The following is a 26,654-nucleotide window of genomic DNA, read 5'->3' as shown; positions in this document are numbered from 1 at the left end:
TAAAGGCCTGCTGCAAATTATGCTGGAAGCCGGATTGATCCAGACAATCTTGGCATCAAGGGATTATAAACCAACCTGGTACCATTGCAGATTTGATCCATGAAAGAGAAGGTGAAGGTTCGAATTCTGCATTGATGAATGTCATTCATTTTCTACACTGGGTGCTTGAAACCTGTTCCGTAGCTTGGGTAACAACCTGCAAACATTTCTCTATTTGCAGTGTTACCCCAATACTAGTGTGACGATACCCGGTATTTCAAGGAACACCTTCACTCCCTGTAGCAATGTGCTTGGTGTATCTCCTTACCTAGTTGGGAGTGGTGTGCTCTTCTCTGGAAAAGTTTTAAAGCGGCCACCTGATTTGCAGAGGGAAATTCAACTTCAATCTCAACGTCAGTCAAGGAGAGGTAAGATGGAAAGGGAGCGTCTCGTCATTTGTAACTGAGGGCATGCTATCAGTCTGAAATGCTGTATTTTACTGTATTTGACCATTTCCAGCAATTAGTGGTGAAACGGATTTCAAGAGCAAATGAAGGCTGTTGCATATAACTCTTCATTTTATTTTGTTTTAATTTACCAGGCTCTGTTGGTTTCATCACCTCTTCAGTGAGGAACATCCTAGCTCTGAAATGAATCTCCATTTTCTTTGTGAACGGAAAGATGTGGTACCTGCCTCTACCTGTTTGCTTGTCTCTGTTTTCCACTCTTAACTATCTTTCCTCAGGCTGTCTAGCTAGACAGATTGCCCTAGATATGGAAACCTCCCCAATTTAAAACAGAATCAAAGGCAGTAGGATTCCACTTAATGTTCTAGCTGTGACTAAACATTTAGTAGCATTAAAGACAGTGGTTTAATAAAAAGATGTTCTAGTGGAATGCTGCTTTAGTAGGTTCTGAGCTCATGCTGTGTCCTAACACTGGCTGCATGTGAGCTGCCTTCCTATGGCTCCCTCTGCTAATACTGAATCTAATGGTTAATTGTAAATATTACTTCTTCTGACTACTACACAGGCAGTGCCAGTGGGCTGCAGTTGTTGCCAGTTTCCAGAGGATTAGAGGGAGTGTATAGTGTCACTGCTATGCTTGATTTTGCAAAAATCCTGCAAATCTCCCAAACCTTATAAAATCAGGGACTCGTAAACCAGCCTCCTTTTGAATGTTAGCTTGAGTATACTTTAGATTTAAAGGAGTCAGAAGTGGTAAAATCTGCTTTTAGTTGTTAGTGAGTGTTCTCTGTGGCTTTTCTCAACGGGATTCATCCATCCCCTCTTTCTTGAGCTTCTGTGATTCCAGGTACAGTTGGGGCACGCTGGGGTTTTTCTCTCCCATGTGATCTTCTGTTCAAAGGGGTGTTAGAGGCCATGGATGTTAAAGAGAAATAAGATGACAATTGGATCGCTTTATACTGTCATCTGCGTGCAAAGAAGGGGTGACCTTTTCATGTTTTGAACTCAGCATCTTGGCATAGATTAATGGGAATGACTCATGCTCTCCTATGTCGTTTGTACCTTTTATGTGAAGCTGATCCGCTTTAGACTCCAACTGCTGCTACCAAAACCCTTTCTTAGTGTTCACTGCAGAGCTGTTTGCAAAGTTCATCCAGTAAAATGCGGAACAAAACTGCTCAGATCATTGGTACTGTGTAGTCTAAATGAGAGAAGGGAAAAGATAAAAAATGAGAAGTAATTGGATATAGTTCAGTCAGTGTGTAGATACTCCTCCTGGAATTTAATGTTAAGGTACGACAGTGTAAGGAAAAATACTCTTCAAAATCAAAACTGTTTCTTATTACCAAGTAGGTTATATCTCCAGCAACTGTTTCTCAATCTGTAAATATGAGCAGTGATTGCTTTAGAATAGATATAATCATATATTCAATGGAATGCATAATTTTTCCCAATGAACCATAGTTAATTTTATCTGAAAATTAGTGATTACCATTTTGGTGTTAATTACAGAGTACTAAATACATCTTCAGTGTTAAAAGATAGGCTTATCTCTGGTTTCTATACCCTAAGTCACTTGTGGAATCATCAATGTCACTTTGTGATTTTAAAGGTACAAAAAAAAATAATTAGAAGACATGATTGAAAATGAAGGAATAACATTAAGATTAGGACCTCTGGCAAGTAAAGAACTGTCTTTCCCTTAGCTCTACATGAGGGACCTTACCCTAAGCGCAGTTTTTTGCACTTACGTGTGTGAATATTCTGTGAGTGTCCATGAGAGACCTGGGTCTAGAGGGAGACCTGAAGGAAGAGAATGGTATGAGCTGTTTTTATTGTGGATACACACACTTGCTTCTGTGCTTTTCTCTGCATGCCACATAGGTAACTCACACCTAGGGAACCACGCAGGAGATTATATGAGGACTGAAAGAGCGTGGATGGTCTCAGTGAAGCATTATATGGAGCGGAAAGCTTGTGAGTGGAAGAGTAAACTAACATCTCTGAAAAGGGATGGCTGTTACACAGAAAAATAATCCAAGTCAGTACAACCTTTCCTTCCATGTGCAGCCCACCTCATTTCATGATGGATCTGTGAAATGTGGATGAGAAATGCTGACAGCATTTTCTCCAAGTGAGGGAGAAAAATGTCTTACCTCCTGGTATGTGAGTCACGACAAAATGATCCTGGTGAAGACATTCTTCCACATGCCTCATTCTGAAAACATTTAGGCGCAAAATTGCACTTGAGTTTGGTCAGAGTTCAGTCCAGCAGACTCGGATACAAACGTTTACTGAAGTGCTTTGCTAAGTTCCTGTTGTGGGGTAGGACCGTGTGGGCTGGAGAGGCCAGCCTCATGTCTTTGGGAGGAGCTGACTCAAATGTATAGATTATCCAATGTTTTCATTAGTACCAGTGGGGAGATTTGAATGTGGAATAATTTGCAAATGAAGAAACCAGACGGGGCAAAATGTATACCCAAGAAACATTAGTGTTCAACTTCAGAGCAACTTCCGTGGGAGCGTATATGTACTCATTGCAATATCCTGAAAATAATTGCATACATATGTATGTTAGCCCCACCCTCCAGTGGTATCAATAGACTTAACCTAAGTTCGATGCTGAGTTGCAAATTAAGGGAATAGACTTTAAGTGTTGAACACATGGCTGCCATCCAATAATTTCAGTATGGCACCCACCCAAGAAAGTGCTCCAAGGCAGCCTAATCAGGACAGAATTCCTGGCAAAAGTACATTTTGAGACAAGGCTTGCTCTCTTTTTCCAAAGTAGAAAACTCCTTTGATGGCAGGCACAGAGAGTGTTTAAGAAGATTCTCAGGTGCCTTTTTTTGCAAACTGAAACTCAAACTCAAAAGAGCTGGGAAGGAAAACTGCAGGACTCTTTTTTTAACACTTTTCCTGATCCAGTTGGGCAGTGGAGGCTGAGTAACAGCCAGCTGATTTCATTTCAGTTCTCATTTTTTCACTTCTGTCAATAGGCACAAGCCCATAACTGATTGCAGAAGGTTTTCATTCTGCTCTGTAAACATGAATAGCGCCTAAGACTTTGACTGTATCATAAAGCTGAGTTAAATTCTCTCACAACAGGCTAGCCAGATTAGTTATCTACCATTATACATTTAAAAATGCTGGCTTGGTTTTTATGTTGGGGTTTCACCACCACCCCCCTGGACACACTATGTTTTTTATTGCTTCTGTGCTGCTCTTCATGCTTCGCGCAGTCCAGTTCTAGCTAATGGATATACTCAGGAATTGTGGTTTGTGGCAAAAAAAAAAAAAAAACAACACAAAAAACCAATGTGTTGGAGAAAAGATGGGGACGACTCAGCAGCTCAGGAGCGGTGTGACTCCCTCGGCACGTCCAGCGGCTGCAGACAGAGGCTGGGTGTCCCGGGCTGCAGGAGCTACAGTGGCTGGTGCAGCCCTGCAGGTTCTTCACTGGTGGATAATGGAAATGGGACCAAGACACTACGTTCTCCATCAGCTCAGTGAGGTCTGGTTTTGGAAGAAAGTTCTGCTGGCACCATGGAAACGCTTCACCTCCTTCTGATTTCACAGAAAGCCAAATGCATTAGACCCGCCAGAAATGTGACATTCAGGAATAAAAATGGCACAAGCCACACAGGTCAGATAAGTGAGAACCGGCCAGGAAAGACCCACCAGGATGAATGCAACTGAGGAGCTTGAAAAATAACAATGAGATTGTGTTTGATAATGAATCTTGGGTTTGCAAGATTAGTTTAACATCTAGGCTAATAAACATGGTGTGCTTTTTCTTGAAAAAATCCAAACAGCTATTCTAAACATAAGCATATTCCTCCCATTTTCAGTCCAGGCACTGAATTTTTGCAACTGCCTGAGCATATGATTAAAAATAAAAAAAATCACAACACCCTAGTCACCCATATATATCCATTCTGCAATTAGGAGAGATGAAGAAGTAAATAAATGAAAGTGTAAGTACATTAGTAATCATTTTATGTTTTATTTATAGCATGCGTAAGATAGATTGGAAAGCCTGTATTTTATAAATGAAGATCTCTCTTTTTAAGACTCTTGTTATCTGATTCTTGTTATCTTGGCTATCATGTTCAGCAAGTAGAATAATAATACCAATCCAAGAGAGGAATGTAATAAAACTTTTTATTAAAGCTATATAAAACATGGGCTACTGTCATAGGTAGATTTGGAAAGTTCAGGCCAAACTTAAGTGTTTCTTAGCTGCCAGATAGCCTAGAACATTTATTCTGGCCTCCAGTATTCCAAGGAAATAACTACTTGTGTTTAAAAGATGAACGGGCCACAGGCAAACCAAACATCACATGAATCTGGCAGACAAAATGACCCAGAACTGTTAAAGAAGTTACAGAAACTGCATCTTGGGAAATTATTCTCAAAAGACAATGGCACTTCTGACACGCCTTGGGCCTTCCCTGTTTGGAGCCTGCCTTGGAAACGATGCAGAAGTGCGTGCCCAGGCCTTGAAATAGTGTGGAGGGGCCAACACGTATGGAAGCAGCAACGGGATGATGCTGTGATGAGCTCGGAGGTGACGGCCCAGAACCCTGGTGGTAGATGATGTGCAGGAGGAACAGGAGACAATGCTTAGCAGGGGTTTTCAGAGCTGCTGCATTTCTGCAGGAGAAGAAAGGCCGGAGCAGAGGTGAACGAGCCCGGCCAGCTGGCAATTACGGTGACAAACCAAGTAGGAGCCAAGGAAAAGTACAGAGAGGGAGGCAAGACCGCTGAGAGAAACAGGGAGAGGAAGTCATGACCAAAGCAGGAGACAATGGTTATATTTCAAAAGAAAAAAAGTCTTATTACAGCATTTTTTAAGGCACCAGGTGCTGCTTCACCTGCAGTTACGTGTAAGCACATCTCTGTAGAAACTGGATGCATGTTTTGGGCTTGTGTCCTTTCTTTGCTGTGACTCCCACAGGTTTTGGACCCTACTATTATTGATTTTCAGGCTGAAAGATTCCAGCAGTAAAGTTAGAAACCTGTAGCCATTAGACTAATGGGAGATCCCTAGAGAGAGCAAACACTGCTATGAAGAGAATTTATTAGCAGCAGGAATAGAAGCCTGTATCAGCACTTTACTGGTGGATAAATCAGTGGGTTTGCTAATGATGTTTCGGTTCTCTTGATTGAATTGGATTTGTGAGAGAGAAATGCAGCTGCAGACTGAATTGTTTTATATGACAAGAGAATAATGAGTAGCCAATCCTGAACACCCAGGGTTTCTGTATATATGAGATAATTTAGCTTCCGCTTTTGTTATTATTTTATATGCAAATGAAATTATCAACGCCTTTATATAATAACTTCCTGGATCACATTTATTCTACACTTTTTGCCTGTTGGTGTGTAAGAGAAATTTCTTCCCCTTGTTTTAGCCAGGGTTTAACACTAAATCCTAGTCCTGCTGGAGCCTGTGGGAGTTTTATTATATTATAGATAGCACCCATTCAGAAGACATTGAAAGTGAACAGAAAATACTGGAACTGCCTGTGGTTATGAGAGTTCTGTTATTTATTCGGAGACAGGGCCTATTACCTTATGCTATTATCTGCATGTTACATGTGCCGGGTTTTGCATATTTGATGTTTACTTAACATGCATATCAGGTTCTTTTAACAGCAGTGTTTTGGAGATGATCTGGCTAAGTGCCCTCATCAGCCTCTTGCTAGGTTGTTCTCTGGGGTTCCAGCCAGTAAATCTCTATGTGGTTTAAGCTCTAAATAGGCTACTGCTCCCCCTCGGAAGGATCACACTGAGCTGAAGCGATGCCCACTGGAAAAGTAGAAAATCGGATGCCAGCTGGAAAAGAGGACTGAAAAGAGAGAGAAAAAAAGAGATAAAATCATTCGTAAATTGAGAAACTGCCTTAGCAACATCCTCATCCACTGGGTGGGAATAGATCATGGTTGCCTGGTTGGTCTCTCAAAGGACTGAGCTCCTAAATTACAGTTATGCCTTGTCATTGGAGAGATGGAGTTGACAGAGATGTACTGTTGAGACACACTATAAAATTAAGCAGAGGGATTGTGAAGTCCAGGCTCTGTATCCAGTAATTGTTCTTCCCGATAGGGGAAACTCTTACAAAAGCTTCCCCTGGTGCTCAACAGGACCGTGGCAGTTTAATTGCACTGTGAGTTCAGAAGGGCTTTGTTCACTAGTAAGATGAGTGGGGATATTTACTGTGGGTGATTGACTGGAGTCTACCCAAGAGTGATGAACTGGCAGTGACACCCATCCCACCACTTGCACAGCAGTGAGGGGGTTTTGCGGTTTCATTAGGAAAAAGAGGAGAGGGTGAGCTTCCCTCAGCCACCGACAGCTCAGGGACAATGCTGTGGGGTTTCAGTACTTTCTGTTTTCAGCACTGATGGTGCCAAGAGGCACTGATGTTTTTCTGGTTATCTAGATTAGTCCTTCTCATTTGCTTTAGTGGCTGCTGAGTGTCTGGGCAACATTTTGTGCCCTACATGTGGGAGGGCACATGTGTAGGAGCTGAGATGAGAGAGCAGAATCAGGCTGCAGAAGAGCTTACACTGGGGTGAAGGGATGCAGCTGGATAGGAGCCTTGGTGAAAAAGAAGATGAGGGAGCAAGAAGAGAGCATCGGTGGACTGCAAATGACCGAAGCAGGAGAAACCCTGGAAACTGCTCAGCTGGGTCTTTGGAGATCTCAAGTATGATGGATGTTGCCATAAAAATGCATCACAGTGCACATCCGCTTAATTGCAGGTAGCTTTGTGGGGATAGCAGCAGTGGGAGAGGCAGCGTAGGCACTTTTTCCTACATTCAGATGTTATTTCAAGCCCTGCAAAGTGCAACTGCTAAGCCTTTCAACATCTTAAAGGTTGCTTTTTTCCAACACTTTCTCTTCCCAATTATAATTTTGGGCACCCTATTGGGAAAAAAAAAAATCTGCATTATACTTGAGATTCTGTTGCATGTTTTCTAGCATTATAGTGGTTTCATGCTTCAAAAGCATGGCACAAAGTTAAACAAAATTGTTCAATTACTGGTTTTTAATATGGTATTTTAAAGTTTTGACAATATAAACTGTGGGTATGTTTTATTCCAGCAGGATGTGGTATCTTCTTGGGCTGAAGTGAACAATTCTGTTATGCTGACAGGGACTATGGCACTGCAGGTTACGCCTGGAATGACAGTTTCCACAATGTAATGCAAGACACTAGTGCAGTTAATTATCATCAATGTATTTACTACAAAAAAGCTTTAGCCATAGCCACGCTGTAGAAACGCATTTCATTTTGCTAGACTTGAACAATGCAAGCAACACTGGTGGACTAAAAGAGATACCAAAGGGAAGAGACTACAAGTAAGGCAGCTCTTTTTCCCCTTCCAAACAAGATTTAACTGCTGTTGACAGGGCATGTATAGGACATCTTCCTAGAGCACAGCTGCATAGTAAAACACACTTGTGAAGGGCAAATAACTCATCTCTGTAAAAGTAATCTATAGAAGCACTTTTGCAATCTGGAGATACATGTTTATGCTCTCACACGGCAGCTGTACGTGACCTGAAGCGGGATTTGTGGAGAGTGCACTGAGCATTTATTTTGTCAGTTATATTCTCTATTCTCTATTTTCTCTATTTCTCTATAGAGCAGTTCTGGAGTAGGGACTTTTCTGGATTAAGGACTTTCTCTAGCACAGCGCAGCTGTTCTTTCTGGTGTGTTCCTGAAATCAATTAATCATCTGTCATTTATGACATCACAGCCTGTTACCCAGTTGTGTCACATACATCACGCACTCAGCACCATGGCTTTCAGAGCAAGAGTAAGTCTTGAAATGGGCAGTAGGGTTTGCATGTTCTGGGTTCAAAGGCCAGCAAAAAAAATATAAGAATGTAATACAGACCGCAGGACCAGCATATAATGATAAAAAGAGCCCACATGTGTGCTGCTCAGCTGCAGGGCTTCTCAAAGGAGGTGCCAAGTAAGGACTTCATGTGTGCCCCTGCAATGCCCAGGGTGCTGACACCAAAACAGGACCACAAGGCAGCCGTGGCACTGCTGGGACACAGCACTGTGGCAGAGCAATACTAATGAAAACATCACGTTACGCTCAGGAAGACTAAGTATAACCTAAGTATAACTTTCTTGTCTCTAGCGCAGGGTGATCTGGCATCACTGGAAATCCTAAATTCATCAACACATACAGAGAAAATTGTTAAAAAGTCATGATTATTCCTGTCTTCCCAGATATAATAATTATGTATTGCTTATTATTTTTTGATCACTTTTGGTTTACAGTCCATTTCAGATTTATATTCTACAGCCATGTAAGGATTATTCTGTTTGGAGCAACTCATCCAACTTCTGTGTTTTGAGCGCCTAACTGGCTGAATTTCTAGGTCAACATCACCACTTTGCACGAGAGGAGGAGAGTGGGAGGGGAGCCTTTGATTATTACTCAACCACTTAATGCAATACGCTACAGACCAGAAGTGTGACCTTTGATGAATTATTTCTTAAGTAAAAACATACTCCAAGCATTTATTTCTGTCACAACTGTAACTCCTTTTCTCTGCCCAGGGGGAAGATATTACAGTACCATAATTAATACAAAAACAACCCTCAAGATACATAATCTGTACCTGCATTTAGATTTTTGGAGCTCTCTGACAAAGGACAACTTAAACTTGTGGCAGTCTTGGTATTTTATTATGCCTCGCAAGGGAGAAGAAGTGGGCCATGCAGTCTTAACTAGCAGAAGTGGGGGTGACAGGAAATGGAATTTGTTTTAAAGTGGAGCCTAATTAGTTTCTGAAAGGGATTAGACGATGTGGTTGCCGGAGGTAGCAAAAACTAGACGTGATGACCCACGAGATCTTTCTCTGTCCAGGGCAAAGGATGGGAATAAGACTTAGCTATGTGAGAAACAAAATTAATGTAATACAAGGCACAGACTGTTTCTTGCTGGATGCCTGTACATGTCTAGACCAAAAGGGCTGACTGAATCTTGGGTCTCCAGTTCCTGCTGGAGTCCACACTGCAGCAAAGGGTATGAACCTGAATCATGCACGTATGCTCCTTGGCAGAGTGTCTGCAAACCTGCAAGCTCAAGACACGTTTACATAGAAAGTAGTAATGAAGAAAACAATTCGAAATCTTGAGATAAATCCTTCCATAGGTTTGCCCAAAATCATAGAATCATAGAATACCAGGTTGGAAGGAGCCACAAGGATCGTCTGGTCCAACCTTTCTTAGTAAAAGCACGGTCTAGACAAGCTGGCCTAGCACCCTGTCCAGCTGGATCTTAAAAGTGTCTAATGCTGGGGAATCCACCCCTTCCCTGGGGAGATCATTCCAATGGCTGATTGTTCTCATCATGAAAAATTTCCCTTCTGTGTCCAATCGGAATCTCCCCAGGAGTAACTTGTACCCATTACCCCTGCCTTTTCCATGTGACCCCTTGTTAAAAGGGAATGTCCATCTTCTTTGTAGCCACCCTTTAAATACTGGAACGTGGTGAGCATTACCTTCTGTGTTCGGCAAGGAAAATAAACACGTTTTTCTAGGTGTCTTGTGATAAAAGAAAGCTGCAAGCATGGCTGATGAAAGAAATGCAAAGGGATTGTTTTTACACCAAAGTAGGAAAAATCCTTGAAGGCTCCAAATGCTACTAAAATGTGCTCAAATATTCTCTTCTGGCAACACTGCCTCATGAATGCTCACGCCTGTGGAGTTTGCCACATTGCATAGATAGATCTGCTTATCCAATTGTGTAGTGGTTCCCTTAATCCTTTTTGCAATAAATAAATGGGGTTACATTAAACAGCTTAGCAGTAGGGCTCTACCAACTTGACTGGTTTTGACTTACAGCAAGGGAGTGATCATGCCATTCAGAGCTGCTGGCAGACCTTGATGGCAATAAACTTTGGTGGACTTGAGCCACAGGAGTGATTTCTGTACCTAGAAAAAAGTATGCATGGGATAGCTGAAAGCTGAACCTCAGGACTAATATTTCAATCTTGATCTTCACTTGGAAATGTTCTAAAAAGTGCTATAAATAGATCAAAGGTAGAGTCAACTTCCTATGCCATCACCCAATGGCAGCTGTCTAGAGGACAATGTAAGAAAATTCCACGAATAAAGCAATATTTTGCTACTCCTTCTCAGCTTCCAGTATGGTGCTGCTTAGGGACAGCTCAAGACAGTGGTGTAGTTCAATTTTTAAAAGCCCCTGACAGACTTCTGATTCACATCTTTAAAAAACTCACATTTTGGTAAACCACTGCTTTTATCTAAAAGTCTAAAAAGTAACGATGATCACCCTGAACTGTATTTGGAAAAAATCCCTACCGATCCGTTCCACTTTTCTCATCCCTCCCCACAAAGGTATTTCTTTGGGATGGCTGTAAGCAACAGTTGAGGGACAGCAGTTTTGTATATTCTGGCTTTTCAAAAGGCTTTGTAGGCAAAAGATCTCAGTGTAGTTTAGGAAACCAGCAGTGGTATTGCATTAGGCCGAAAAGTATTTTATTTTCAAAAACTACATATGTTCTCGCTTATTCTGTTTGCTGACTTTCTTAGAAGAAAATGATTCATGATGAAATGGGAAAAAATCCTTCTGTGACTGTGTAATTAATAGAATCCAGGCACAGAGAATCTTGATTACACACTCAAAGCTCAAGATGAGCAAGTCTTTCTCCACTTTTGGTCAAGCAAGACCTCTGCGCTGCTCCTGCCCTTCCAAAATTAATAGTTGAGGTTGATGCATGTGTGCTCACCTTCTTCAAAGAATGGACCGAGTCCAAGCAATTCTTCTGCTATGACAGCCAGGTTTCCAAGAGAACGCCCAAATAGCAACATCATGGTCTAACACCCGCCCAGAGCTCCATGGCACACACCTCTGCATACTGGCACAGCAATTCCAGGGACGCAACAATATATGAAGGGATGTGAGGCCTTAAATGTCACACTCTGGCTATAACCACCTTGAGGAGCCACCGAGGCTCCCTCACAGGCTGCTGTTCTACCTGGGAGAAAGCCCCTAAGAATCTTTTCCCTTTGGACTATCCAGACGGGATCACAAGGGACGACACAGCAGGTTAGACAGGGTAGATGGCTGATGAATTAGCACACGAACAAGAAGCCAAAATTTTGCCACAGCAATAATGTATTATTTGTCAAATAGTATATTCCCCAGTAACTTTTAACAAACCCGAAGGAAAATAGGGTTCTGGATATTTCCTTTCGACAGCCTGTATTTCACATTTTGGGCAATAATCTTGGCCCCTCTGTAATACTTTCAGCCAAAATATTCTGACCAGCATGCCAAAAATCATACTTAAAAATCCAAATTCCAGCAGCTGAATCAAAGAGTCTTCTCAATTTCTATTAAAAGAGCTGGACTCCTATTAATGCAACTGGAGACACAGATGCCAATATTTAAAATAAATTTCATACAATTAATGAGAAGCTTTTGCAAAGAGAAGATGTGAGTGAACAAATCCATATATATGTGTTTATTCTTCACAAAGGCTGTTATGGAAACTTAGGTTGCTTTTTTTAAAGCTTCTTCTAGGTACAAGATGTCTGTGGCTAGTCATTATGCAAGGCTACCATCAAAAAGGACGACTACTTACCAATAAAGCTGATTAAAAGAAAAGTAATGCTCATCAAAATTGCTTAATCTCTTCTCAGTTTGCCTGCATATACAGGCACACTAAACTGTCAGCTGCTTTATGGGGAAATAATCCTAAAAGGAGGAGTCTTCTTCACAATGTCACCAGTGCATAAGAGTAAGCAATTTCTCTTTCGGTAGGAAACATAGAGGTCATTGCTTCATTTATATGTTAAACTTACAGTGTGCCAGCTCTGAAAGGTTTTTTTACATTTATTTTAAGAATGTTTTCTGTAGAAAAGTCCTATTACTATTTCTCACCAATCTTCAAAATGTCTTCGGCCAATTGCAAACTCTTCTTCTGAAGATGAGGCTGATTTGCATATTTGCGCGTAGCAGATGAGGAAACCTGTTTCTGAAATTAAGACTAATTGTTGGTTTGACAACTTGTACTTGTGACTTCAGGGCATAATTCCTTCTACTGGAACTGGGAAAAGCTCATGAGAAATGGCACCACCAGCAAGTGAAGGAGTCCCTTTGAGCAGGACTGTACAAGCAGGTGGTGGAACTGAAACCAAAGGTGCAACATCCAGGACGAGGAAGAATCAAGTCTGCAGCACCACAGTTGTGTTCTAGTCAAGAGGCTGGCATAACATTGTATTTGAGGGAAAAATAGCACACACGGTCCCATAATTGAGGATTGCAGCATAGTATGTATGTGCAAGAAAGGTGAATGCTACAGACATTCTGACTGAACAGGCATTTTTTAGTTGCAGTTGTATCGCTTCCGTGAGCACATGTTTTTATGCAAGATATTTCTTAGAAATGTAAGATGACACAGGAGATGGAATAAAAGAACTGCAACACAAAACCCCCAGGTTCCACCGAACTACCAGCAACAGCCCATCACCTGAACTTTGGGAGCAGTATAGAGATTGTCAGCAATTCTAAGTCTGCAGTAGTGTATTCCCCCCTTTCAGGCCCTAGCACAGAGTTCACAGGGAACATTCCATTCAGTTGTTTCTAGTTCCAACCTCATGAAGCATATTACACTTTAGAAATAGTTAAAAGAACCAAAGGCAAGGGAATTTCTTGTGTGCTTCATCTGAAGCAGGAAAGGAATCAATGTTTGTTTTGTATGAGGTCTCTACAAACACTTTTGGAGACCAGAATTTCTGCTTCTGCTAGTAGAACCAGTTGGATGAAGAAACAACCACAGCAAGAACTGGGTTGAAGAGTAAGAACAGCTCAGTCCCACCCATAGTTTCTTTCTTCTGTACTGAACTGTGCAGCAGAGACACCATCACCACACTGGAAATATTTCAAATAGGAACAGAAAGATCTATGCATGTTAATCTGGGACAGGGTTTTCCCCCAGTAGTTGCAACAGCCCTCCCATTCATTTTGTACCATACCATGCGTGTGTGGTATTGACTGGCATTCCTGCCGAAGTCCTGCCAACACTCTTCATGCTTCTCAATATGTTAAAACTGTCCTTGCTCTAAGTTCAGTCTTCCGTAAACAATACAGCAGCTAAAATAAAGCTGCAGTGCTAAATTATAGAAGTTTATTTACAATAACATAAAAATAAATTACAAGGTGTTAAAAAGAGAATTTATTTGGTCAATAAAAGGAAGCCCAAACAAAACACTGAGTTTCTGACAAAATCTGCCAAAAACAAAAGTGAAGACAAATGAAGGACTGTTCATAACCCTTTTCCCTCTCCTGTCTCACACAAGTTTTTTCAGATTAATCACACCCTAAGTATTGGAGACTGGGAGCTTTTAATTTCAGCATTCAATTTAACTCCATCTCATCACATCTAAAGTGAAGGAGGTAGAACTGAAATGAAAATGCTGCTTGGAAAAAACATAGTAATTACTAGTAAAAACAAAGCTATTCCAAACCACACCACAGACTTGCTTTGGTGGCAGAGGGCACAGCAAGTGCTGGTGTGTATTACAAACTACACAGGCTACAGAGATACACCACCACACACAGTGGGCATGAACTGAAGTTAGAATTTCAGTTGTGACTTTTCTCTGTTGCCAAGTAGGCACATGAATGTTTGTCACAATTAAAACAGAATAAGGTTCCTTTGCCCTGGCAAACGCTGCTTAATAGAACTACAGCCCTTCGGCACACAATGATACGTAGCTGCAGTGCTTCACAGAAAGTCCTTGGAAATGGTCAGGGTATCATTTTCTGAGGGGTCACCAGTACTGTGGGGACAATTCTGCCTCTCTAATGTAGACCACTTGTGCGCCTCACTCCACCTGGTCAGCTATTAGCAGGGCAAGTACAACTGACCAAAAGTAGAGCGACCGAAGTGGAGCCCAATAGCCTGAGCAGATGGATGAGCACACACAGAGGCACATCCAACTTGCCTATGTTTAAGCTTTGTGCATGTAATACACAGGTGAGCACTGGAAAGCTGCACCTAAAATAAACATAGCCCTCAGGGCTACATAGCTTCCGCACCTCCAAATATAGCATCCGGATGTACCCATAGCCTATCAAATTAATATGTCTTCTTTAAAGCTTCAAACCCATTAGATGCTTTTTATTAGAATGGCAAAAAATCACTGTAGGCACTGGCCCCAAGAGGACTTTGTCCTCTTGAGTTTCTCTCTGTCAACAGACAAGGGCCATATCAGGCTTCTCCCTCACTCCCCTTACCCCCTTTCATTAAAACATTTTTCTATATAATGTTGCTTTAGAATTGAACTCCTGCCAGACAATTATCAGCCTGGAAGAAAAACTTCCTGCTTTATAAGAAACCTTTGAAAAATAATTCAAATTGCTGTGCTACAGTCATTTGATATGTTGTATCTTGGCCAGTGGTCTCCTTGTCCTCAAAAAAAATGCAAGATTAGCAGACAAAACACTTCAAGCTGTGCTGTGTTCAATGGGATCCAAATGCTACTGTGTTAAATAAGACTAAAAAATGGGATCACTCAATTTCCTAAATGGGAAGAGCAGACAATTAATATAGTCTTTTTTGCATCGCTTTAGAGTTTTCCCAGTTCACCGAATATAAACATCATTATGTTTCTTGCAAGATTGGTTAAGGTAGGCAGGTATCAAAAGTGTTCAACTATAACTTTAGAGAGGTCCCTCCTATTACTACTTGACAACTGCATGTAGGTAGAACAGATTGTGATCATTGCTGACAGACAGTGTAAAAGGACTGCAGGGCAAAGGAACATGATGCCCTTGACAGCCTCTGCCCCAAAGCCCAACCAAACCCCAAATTTGCGGTCTGTTCTTTCAGCAGCACAACCTGAGGCACCCTTCCCTACAACTCTGCACCAGGTCAGAGCACAGTCCAGGTACTCACAGCTTAAGGGGAATAATGGGCCAGTATTTGGGCTGCTTTTTGTCACAGTTTCTATCAAAGATGAGCTGCAAGGCTGCCTCCATTGCCTGGATTTTGTCAGCTTCAGCACCATACAGTTTCTTCATTTCTGCCATTCGCCTCTCCCCAGGTCTCTCTGTGGGCGGCTCCACAGTTCGCTCTGTCCTGTGAAGGTCTTGATCAGCATCCACGTACTGTTGCTCAGCTTCCAGCTGCTGCTGTCTCCCTAGACAAATAAACCACAAGAGATGTAAATTACTAAACTCTCAACAAATCATGTTTTATTTTAACTTTTTAGCATTACATATTCGTTGAATATTAAATATGAAAATTTGTGCTGGATCTAGAGGGTTGAGATCCAACATTCTAAGGTGCTGTCAGCTTCTGCAACTTAGAAAACAAATTGCATGGTACTTGTCCTGCTGTGCTCATTATGCATAATGGCAAATTCCTACTAAGTATCATGACGAAGTTGGGCTGGAAGAAGTGGGGAGAAAAGAAGAGATCCTGGAATTGAATCCTAAAACTGTAGAAAACATACATATGCCCTGAAAAGAAAACAAAACCAAAAACAAAGCAAATACCTCAAACCCCTCACTGCCCACCCAAAAAAGCTCCCCCCCCCCCAAACCCATAACCAAACAACAGAGTTGTTTCCAAATAAATTACTTCATAGCTGAGATAAGGAAACAATGCACAGGAGAACACAACTTTAGCTGAACTATTGCCAAGTGAAAATGTAATCAGTTACCACTCTATGAAAATGAACAAATTGGTTTGTAACATATCTGCCATCAAGTGCATCCAATGAAATACAGCTGTAAGTGTTGTGTTTGGGTAAACTATCCAACCTCATCCATTTCTCAAGACTTGTGAAGTTCAAAACTGACAGCCTTACTGCTATTGCTTTGTAGACAAACCAAAACAGCACATAATATAAATCCCCACACCACATTTTTTAAAGAGGATTTAAACCAGCTCAGAGATGTGAAACATTTGGACCAATCTGTCATCAAAAATCCTCTTTGGTAAGCCCAATCAGGGAGCAACAACTCAATTTTATGTGCCCAAACTTAACTCCATTTCCTGGGTGCTGCTGTGATGGAACAAATAATGCTCTGTGCAGCTAAAACAGCAAAGTGCTATACAAGACTCCCTTCTTATGGGGACCTGTCTGTCCACAAGGTGAAGAAAATCACCTGGTGGTTGAACTCTTCTGCCTACCAATGATGAAGGGCGGTTCTCAAAACTTCATCACAGAAACAGTTCCGTGCTAATGACAGCACTTTAAAAAAAAAAAAAAGGCAAAACCGAAACAAAAAACCAACATCAAAAGGGACAGAGTGTCCACAGGTCAGGATGCATTAGTCACACACAGGACATGCTTCTCAGCATTTGGTGCCATGTACATCTTCCCCCCTTCCCCTAAGACAGGGATTTAGCTTCCACAAAACACATGACATCTGCAAACCCTAACCAAAAGTTAAGTACCCTGACATATCTGTGTCAAACATCTGCAGTTTATTTTTACACTGGAAAGTACTGTACAGAGCAGCCAACTGACTGTCTGTCAGCCTTCCTAAATGAATTATCCCCAAGTACCTCATTCACAAAAAATATGTATTTTAAACAGTATAATCAGAATTTTCAATTCTGGCATCTTTTTGTTCGATAGTGACAGAGGAAGCTTTTGTCCTGGCATTTCAAACACCATCTACAGTTTTGTGTTGGTAGTCAAAGGGCAGGAGGGCTTGAGGAGTTCTCAGCAATCTATTCCAGAGAGCTGTTTCACTTTCTGTGGTTTCCCTTTAAGGGCACACCCCATGAAGTGGGCTGCACTGCCAGAATTCATGAGGAAACATACATTAGAGTCCATATGTGTTTTTGGAAAAGTCAGATTTATTTGGTGTCAGGCCATTTTACCCAGAAGGTCTGAATTAGGAGAACCAACATTGCCTACAGAGGGCCCAGCACCATGTGGACAGGCTACAGCACCCAGGCTGTGGCTGCACAGGTCACTTGCACCCACTGAAACAAACTTCTTGGGACCCCAGACTGCCCACAGTGAGGTAACAGGCTTTTAAAGGATGAACTTGGTGCAAATTACACTGAGTAGTGTTAGACAGAAAAGAAAATTCTATGCTGGATCAACACTGTTTCCCACTGGAGGTTACGCAGCAAAACTCTAGCAGGGCAATGAACTGAAACTTTATTTGTTGACTCTTTTGGGGCACAAAGATAATTCATTGTACGTTTGTATTGCACACAGAAATTTTTTATTCACTTGTTCCATAAATCCATGCTAGAGACAGCTGCTTCCTCACTTGCTTGCTACAGAATGCTCTCTGATAGCTCATTGCACACCGTAGCACTTAAGAAAAACTAATTTCTCTAGAGATAGATAATGAATTCTTCTGTTTGGAAATTAAATGGGTCTCCAGCAGAAGCTTTGTGATGGATAAGTGGATTACAGTTCAGTGTACATCAGTCTCCATTTTCTAGCACAGAGTAGTTCATAAACCCACAGATCCTAATGTTAACAATCCAAATAATATCAATTTAAATTCCATTCTCAAAATTACCTAATGAGCTTTTGGAGTATGTTTTCCTTTACACTACTCAGATACACTGCCCTTAACTTTTTAACTTAACTTCTCCTATTGCATAGCTACTAGTTAAAAAAAAATCCCCACAGAAATTCTGTGACAGTCTTAGACAAGTAAATCAGCTCTACAGAGTCCTGAGAGAGGCTGGGGACAGCAATCTGCTAAAGGGACCCACCGTTTTTTGTACCAAAGGCTGAGTTTGAACACAGAACACAGCAGCTGCTGCGGGTAATACCAGTGCAGCTGTGTGGAATAGTTTGCAGTTTTAAATCAATTATTTGTGGAGAGATACCACCACAATAAACTCCACCTTCAGTCACAGCACTAGTTGCTGTCATGGACAATCAAGAGAAGAGAAGCCATGGAAAAAAATGGGCATATAAACTACTGCTTTTCCAAAAAGAGTATTTCCCGCCAAAAATAGAGATAAGATATAGATGATAGCAGAGGAAGTTTTGCCCTGTTGAGATGCACACTAAACTTGCTTTGGCGGGACAGGGGCTGGGAAGTAGAGCTGCTCTTGTTTCCAGCAGTCTGACACATTTTAAAAACAATACAAAGCAATGCAACTTTAGCTAAATGTGCAACTATTTCTTCATCAAAAATATGACAAGCAACATCTGACAATGGAAAAAACCCCAAACAAACAAAATTATAAACTGTCTATAGCCCTAAAACTACAGAGGCAACCAGAATTTCACTGAAGTAAGCACCAAATATTCATCCATGAATTAGGTAGCAAGGTTTACCAAAACACTGATTCTCTGCCTGCAGCAATGAAGTCCCCAGCTCATTCTCAATCAGAGATTCACACTCCACATTTTTAAGTCATTGTGCTGCCATGTTACAAATGTGAAACAAATAATTTTTACACAATTCTAACTTCCTTCCACTTCACACACACTAAAATAAATGTGCTTTCTTTTGCAGCGTTCCTCTTCAACTACTGGCAAGCTTCCCCCAGTCACAGAACAGTATTTGCAAATGTTCACAAGGCAAGGCAGGCAGCTGAAGTGGTGGTTGGTTCCTGCACAAAGGAAAAGGCATCACTGACATTTTCCTAACCGGTCACTTCCTTGTCTTCCCAAAGATGCTCTTGCTCTCTTAAAGCTCTTTTCAGAATTAACTTATTCCTGACAAGTCCAGGTCTGCTGGGAAGGCATCATTACCTGGCCAAAACCAGCTGAGACATCTTCTTCCAAACACAGTAAATGGACTTTTTCTTCACCTCTAAGGAATAGTGAGATCTCTACCTAGCTCATACTGCATCCTGGGACATCATCAGTGATTCCAGGCCTTTAAAAAGAAAGTTTTGGTTTGCTGTTTCCCCCCCACACACACTTTTCCCGCCTTTCATGGATGACTCTTAATCAGCTGAAAAATGAACAAATATAGACAACTAACTCCACCCTCAGGGACTGCCAAAAGCGGGATAAACAGTAACGAGTATCTTCACTATTCACTGCATTTGAGGCTTCATGCAGACACAAACACCCTCTTACATACTTTCAGCAAAACTATGACCTAAGCCTTTAAAGACATAAGCCATTTTCCCCATAGGCACTTAGAAACTCAGATGTCTTGTTTCTCTTATTTTATAAGAAGGAGATTGTAATATATTTTCTGTAGGTTTGATCCAATTTGCTCTTCTTTCTTTGTAATATCCTTTGAGAAGCTTAAGTAGTAATAATAAAAAACAAAATCCTCTCTGGAATTCATCCTTTTCTTATTAATAAAAGCCCAACCAACCAAACAGAAACCCCCAAACAAAACAAAACACACACAAAAAAAAAAAACCCAAAACAAGGAAAAAAAACTGACAAAACCAAAACCCCCCAAAACAAATTCCCTTATTTGGAGAGAAGTCTCCATGGAGAGACTTTTCAACATTAAAAAAATTAAAAGTAGGGAGTGTAATTATCTATGTTGGATCTTTAATGGAAAACTCATACCCAGCACTGTGTGGCTTCTTGTACCATTTTTAGCTCTTAATATTTATACGTCCAACCCTGAGCTCCCTGTAGCCAGTGACCATACGCACCCTGGAGTTTCTTACACAGGCAGCCTTCCCCGCAGTTCTCTGGGTGCACACACACCGCAGTCCGCCACATTCTGCCCCACACCATGGTAGTTATTTATGGCAAGAGACCAAGGGCTTGCTTCTCCTAAGGGTCAAATGGCCTTTACTGACTTTCAGTTTCTTGCTTAGTTCGCACATTATTTATTCGTCAAGTAAGTGTTGCGTTTTCCTCAGGCTTGATCTGGTTTCTCTTTTCCGTGATTTCGGACTGACCTATACTTCCGTTTGCATATTTGTCTGCTTATTTCAAACAAGGAATGATTTTCTGCTACTGCTGCATATGCACTTTCTGAGCTTTCTCATCTTGTCTTAAATGCTACCTGAGCTGATCTTGAGCAGCCCACACTAACAGAGTTAAAACACCACCCATTTCTACTGATTAAAAACTCCTAGTTCTCTCTTTGAATGCCACTTCCCACAAGCCTATCTGCTGTGTTAAATATTCTGCCCACACAGGCTTCTCGAAGCAAAATGCCAGCTTCTTCATCTCCCTAGAAAAGCTAAGTACCTTTACCATAAACTTACAGACAGGTTTTTTTGAAGTGATACCATCAGACCATTTTATTATGCCCATACTTGCATGAACCAGGCACATCATGGGGAAAAACCTAAATCTTTGCCTAAAGGAATTCCAGCAAAATAAGGATTTAAATCTGAGGATTTGTAAACAGGATATTCAAGGATTTTAATTTCTACAGAGCTCTGGATTTCCAGAGGGCTGACATCTCAAACATTACTCTTTATCAAGTGCAAAGCTTTGCAGGACAAAGGTTTCCATCAGTGGGAGCCTGTGAGATACAAACAATCGTGAATTAACCCCCACATCCGTAAAGACAAAATATTACAGGCTGCTGAAACAGCACGGTCAGATTTGCTGGAGAGTTACTTTGGAACACTAAGCAAGTTGAAAGAAATTGCAGGAACGTACTGAAAGAAGAGAGCGACAATTTTACAGAGGAATGAACAGCCTCATTCTAGCTATTATAGGAAGTTGGCTTAGGAAAAACAGATATGTTTAAATTTCTCCTTTAATTTAAGGCCTCTTGCTTGTAAAAAAACGTAACAAAAGGCTTAGAGATGACACAATGTAACTTCCCCCTTCCCATTTTTTAACAGAAGTCTGATCTTCAAAGAAATAGAGACACCTAGGCTGTATCTTCCTATGCCAGCAGCTTAACCTGTGCAGAAAACTCAAATGCTGTAGGGGGCTTGAAAACACTAATTTGGAATAAAGTGTCTTTTTGGGAGAATAATTGCCTGCAATGATAAGCTCTCAGTCACCAGAGTCACAACCACCATGAAAGAAAATATCAAAAATGCTGAACATATTAAAACCCCAAGTGTCTACACTGACAAGTTTTCCATCTGCTAGTTGAAGAGGGAATGAGTTAAAAGAAATTGAGTATTTGGCCATATATATCTACAAGCAATGCAATATTCTCAAGAAAAAAAAAGAAAATGTTCTGTTACAGACTTTGAAGTAAGAGCAGATGTGATTCCTTGGCAGGCTCGTGGCAGTGTGAAACCATGGTTCCATGGACATTTTCCTTTCCTCAGTTACAAAACCATCTATGCAGTTTCTGCTCCCCTCCTTCTCCCTGAGCTGCATGCTCCAGCTCCCAGGCCCCTCAAGGATATCACTACAACTGTCTAAGGGGCTACACAATGAATCCAACAAAAAAACCCAAACCAAACCAACCAACCAAATGAACAAAAACCACAAACTAAAACAACTTCAAAACACCCAAAAGTGTTATATTTAATTCTGGTATAGTTCAGTGTCTTGGCATTGCACATGCTGAACTAAAGGGGCAGAACAGGAGCAGAAGCAGAAAAATTGCTTAACCTGGCTTTGGCACTGAGATGTGTTCATCCAAGCATGGCCTGACTGCAAACCTGCTGGTAAAAGTGGGAAACAGTCTACGGCGAGAGAGCGGACTCCCTGAGAAAGACCCTGTTGCAACAGGCTGTCTAAGCAGACAGCAAACAGATTTTTAAAATCTGAAGTATTCAGTTTGATAGCTTCTCTTTCCACTATAATACAGATTTTTCTACACATTCTAAAGAGGACTGCTCTGTAAAAACAGAGCAAAATTACTTACCAAGACAGCAAGCTGAGAGAAACGACCTTTGAAGTAGAAATGAACAGAAAGCCAGGTTAGAATCAAGGTGTTCCACTTCCAGGTTTGCTGTTGGGTGGTATGTATCACTCTCAAGTTAATTAACCACATGCCTCACTGGAATTATTCTGTAACATAAATCTAACACTTTCCTACCTGACAGAGAGTTTTAAAGAATTAATGATCTCACATTATTTTGAAATCTGTGGGTTAAATAACTGGCAGAAAGTTACACAATTAACTGGAGAACAAAGAAGCTAATTTCTGTTTTAGAAATAGGATTGAAAACCAAGAAGGGTTGTCTTGTGGCCTCCAAAAAAACCTGCCAAAGATCCTAGACAGAAACAATATAAGCCTTCATGTCCATGCTTAAAATAGCAGTAGGCTACACCAGTTACTGCCCAACTAAACATCAAATCACCTTTCTTTTATTTTCTTCTATTACTTTGCACAATGAAACTATTAAGAGGGGGTATTCTTATCTCAACCAGAAAATGAACTGAAACAATCAAACCCCATGCACATGAAGCAACCAGCTAGCCCAGTGGAAACTCAAGTGAAAGCCTGCTCTAGATATCTGAATGCTATAAATGTAATTCATAATCAGACATATGTATTTTACCCAGAGAGGCTGTGGAGCCTCCTTCTCTGAAGATATTAAAAAAGCCTGGACACGTTCCTGTGCAACACGCCCTGAGTGAACCTGCTTTATCTGGGGGGTTGGACTAGAGCATCTCCAGAGGTCCCTTCCAAACCAGCCATTCTGCGATTCTGTGATATGTGCAACTGGGATGGAAAATACACAGGCGAGACTGCTGTAACCAGGGGTCTGTGTTGCACCAGAGACATCAAGGTGTCGAGACTGTTTGCTTGTGCCATCTGACAGAATTAAACAGCCAGGAAGTTGCTGACCGACCCCCACTGCTTAGAATTAGTACAGGATCAGGCACTGGCAGCTGCCTCTAGTAAGGATCAAGTCTACAGCAATAAGATTAAATACAGACCAGCTGACTCTGCACTCCCATCCCCCAAGACAACTCCAATCTGTCACTGATGGCAACAATGCTGACGCCAGACAGAGACCAGCACTAGAGTAAACAGAAGGATTACTTAAACCTATATATACAACTGTATCCATATATACACATACATTTATGGCGTAGCCAGGAGACTGAACAAGGGAATGTTCAAATTTAAAACTGCTGCTTTAAACGCAAACCAACACATAAAGGAAACATGAGTTTCACAATCATTTGGTACATGTGCCCTGAATAGAAATTAAGCACATGCACTCAGAAAAAAAAGTGTTCCACGATGTACAATGCTAGACAGCTAAATAATACCAATGGTTTGGTGCTTTCAGGCAAAAAAAAAAAAAAGGAAGTAGCCCGTGTCAGTCTTCTAAATCAAACTCCCACATTCAAACTTTACACTGAAATTTATTTCTTGCCTCCAGCCACAGACTACATGGCTGAATTCAAGTTTGGTTACTGTATCACGTGACAAAGCAACTCTGTAATACAAGCAAGGAAATCTGCTACTTTATCTAAAACATTTGAAGAATAATATTTTTTTTGAGAGCAACCTGTAACCATGTCACTGTTTTTCTGAAAGGAAACATAGACAGGCTATGACCTTTCAGTTAACCGGCAGGTCCATAGCTTAGTATTACCACAGACATGCAGAATAACAATCTCTGATCCAGATAAATTAATTTCAGAAGGTAAATATGCACTTTTCCCACATTGTTAGTAAACTACAGCGTGCTGCCTGACCAAGTTTTGAAAGAGACATCTAGAAAGAGGGTCAAACCACAGGAATCAGCAAAATATATCACAACTTGTGAAAGGAAGGGCTGAGAGATAGCTTTGGAAACTTACTTTGCCTCTGAGCTTCCCATTGGTCATTTCAGCATTTTAGTAAATTAAATGAAATATACTTAAGTATATGAGGATAACTGCTTATCCAATCTTAAAAACACAAAAAAACCCCATTGGGAAAATACACCAAAGAAAACCTGCAGATGCGCATTTATTGTACCTTCCACAGAAGGGAAATGTTTGACTAGAAGTAATTCCAGAGTTGGTTGCTGGAGCAGAAGTCTGAGCACTGTCTCCTTTCAAAGAGGCAGCTGGCATCCTGCCCTTCAGAAAGTCAAGTTGTAGTTCTTAGCAAGTGGGAGCTCCATGTCTCCCCTCTGTCACTTCAATGGGGCAATTCATATGTGAAGGAAGCGTTTAAGTGACTTGAGGAAGAGAAGACTTCACATGAGGAGAGCCATCAGATTAAAGCCCATCTAGCCTGACAGCCTGTTCAGGACAGAGGTCAGTAACTAATGGCAATGGAAGAACACAAAGTAGGGAATGCAAATAACTACACAGCTCCAGCTTTACCTACTGAGAAATGGAGAGACCAGAGAAAGGTAGATACTTCTTTCTGCGCTCCTCCAAAGCCAGCCAGATGCTCAGTCATTTATCACCTCAACGCCTCCTCCACTAACACATCACACACGATGCAGTCTCCATAGTCTGGACTCTCCTACAATTTCTCAGCCTCCTTGCCACCATACCAGCGGCCAAAAATCCCAAAGCAATGATAACTGATGAATTTTAAAGTGAGTCTTCCAACCCTTCTGCTCAGCAACCACATCAGAAATTGTACATCTCCTAGAAATGAGGGTGCTCTGCAAGGCTTGTGCAGAATGAGAGAACAACAGCATTGTCTTGTTAGTATTTGAACAACCATACCAAAATGGAGGCCCAGCATGCTCTTTGGAGACCTACATTCCTTGGCAAAGTTCCTCCAATTTCTGTGAATACAGATCTGACTTTCAGAGCAACAACCACCACTTCAGCAACTACAAATGGAATTAAACCCAGGAGATTTTTGTCCAGCTAAATGTGAACAATAGCAATCAATAGTATAACATCCATTTCATTTATTTCAGTACAAATCTAATTTCAATATAAATATTAATTTAGGATTTATTCTTCATTTTACATTGTCTCCATGATTTCAGTGTACTGCAGAGCAGTGTTCTGACACTTTAGACATGTGTCCTTGGCAGGGGGAAGCTCTGACATCCAGGTACAGTTTTGGGTACTTTGGAGGCTAATAACAATTCTACACTGGTGAACAGCTGGATCAATCTGTACCGAGTATTTCATATGCCTGCAGTACAACTGTTTCTCCGTGTGTCATCATAGCAACTTTCTATATTTTCCTGAGACAAGGAAGCACTATCATCCCTGTATTACAGGTCCAAATAAAGAGAAAATGGACAAAAATTCCTAGAGCAGGAGGTGCTTTAGATTGCTTGGAATTGGGCTTCACAGCAGATCACACCACAAGGTGGCACAGCTGTGTATCCCGGCCACTGGGAAAAATAAGACTAACAATGTTCCCTTGCACCTTGGAGTTTAAGATGCATCTTCCTTTGGGTATAAATGACTAGCTCCTTTCTTCCTGGAAGGCACAGCTGGATGAGAAAGATTATTATTTTGAATATCTGTTTCTAAAGTCCACCTAGGTTGAAAGTTTTTGTGAATCTAGTCCCAAATGGCATGTTCAAGATCACAATGGAAGTCTGTAAAGGCCACCCAAGTCTGAGATAGGCAGCCTAATAGCCTCTGTCTCTCTCACTTGATTTTGAGCATGTGAAGAAATGAGTTTCAAGAAGACCTAGGCAGATGGAAGTCTCTGAATTCTCAGTTTCTGCCTCCACAGTACCCACATTTCGCTAACGACAATGGACATGAACTCCATCTGGGTACTTCTGATAAAACCGAGGCACAGTGAGAGATGTTGAAAAGCAAATTGTGCCTCTGAAGTCTTGGCATTAACATCACCCCATCGAAATTAGCAGGGGTAAATCATGTCTCCAAGCAAATCTGAGGTTTACTTTATAACAGAGATACCTAAAATATGTGACACTTAAAATATTTTCCTGTCATGCTTTGTTGTAGATTCTGAGCAGGTTTTGTGGATAAAGACCACAGAAAGCACACAACATCAGGACATCCATTTCCATTCAGAAGGTTGAGAGTAACATGCTAAAAGTCGACAAATTCAGATTTATCGACACAGAACTGATACCAAGCTCTCTCCTAAGCAAAATGATTTAGAATTCCAGAAATGCTGCATGTGGCACCTAGATGTTCAGAACCAGTAACTGAGGAATTTTAGGGGAAATGGAAAAGTGCATAAACTGTGAAAACAGACAGCCCGAATCAAGTGATTAGCAGAGAGGAGTTTTTATGCCACTTTTCCCTAGAGCTGTGTCAGTCAGCATGGTCTCACCTGCTCTTTTCCACAGCAGCTGCAGCTGCTTTCGCAGCTTCCCCTGCAGGGACCAAGAACCAAGAGAAGACCAGAGGAGCCACTCAGAGCAGCTGCAGATGCTAATGGTGTAAGCAAGCA

General features: G+C 41.2%; 1 protein-coding gene across 6 annotated transcripts in view; it reads right to left on the bottom strand.

Moving 5' to 3' along the window:
• Nucleotides 1–539: 539 nt before the first annotated feature.
• The window catches only part of GEMIN8 (gem nuclear organelle associated protein 8), a 41,159-nt gene continuing 15,044 nt past the window's right edge, over nucleotides 540–26,654 (bottom strand). For 4 of the 6 annotated variants that reach the window (XM_065073049.1, XM_065073063.1, XM_065073053.1 and 1 more), the window contains 2 exons: nucleotides 15,412–15,655; nucleotides 540–6,300 (listed from right to left, as the gene is read on the bottom strand). In XM_065073049.1, coding sequence (XP_064929121.1) covers nucleotides 6,198–6,300; nucleotides 15,412–15,655 — 347 coding nt within the window. In that variant the 3' untranslated portion in view covers nucleotides 540–6,197. Of the gene's footprint in view, nucleotides 6,301–13,663; nucleotides 15,656–26,654 lie in introns of those variants that run through there. The other 2 variants (XM_065073070.1, XM_065073072.1) reach the window with 1 other exon arrangement.

Source organism: Columba livia, chromosome 1 (genome assembly GCF_036013475.1).
Source record: "Columba livia isolate bColLiv1 breed racing homer chromosome 1, bColLiv1.pat.W.v2, whole genome shotgun sequence".
Classification (NCBI taxonomy): domain Eukaryota; kingdom Metazoa; phylum Chordata; class Aves; order Columbiformes; family Columbidae; genus Columba; species Columba livia.
The sequence above is the reverse complement of the archived record's forward strand: the minus strand, read 5'-3'. Positions and strand labels throughout refer to the sequence as shown.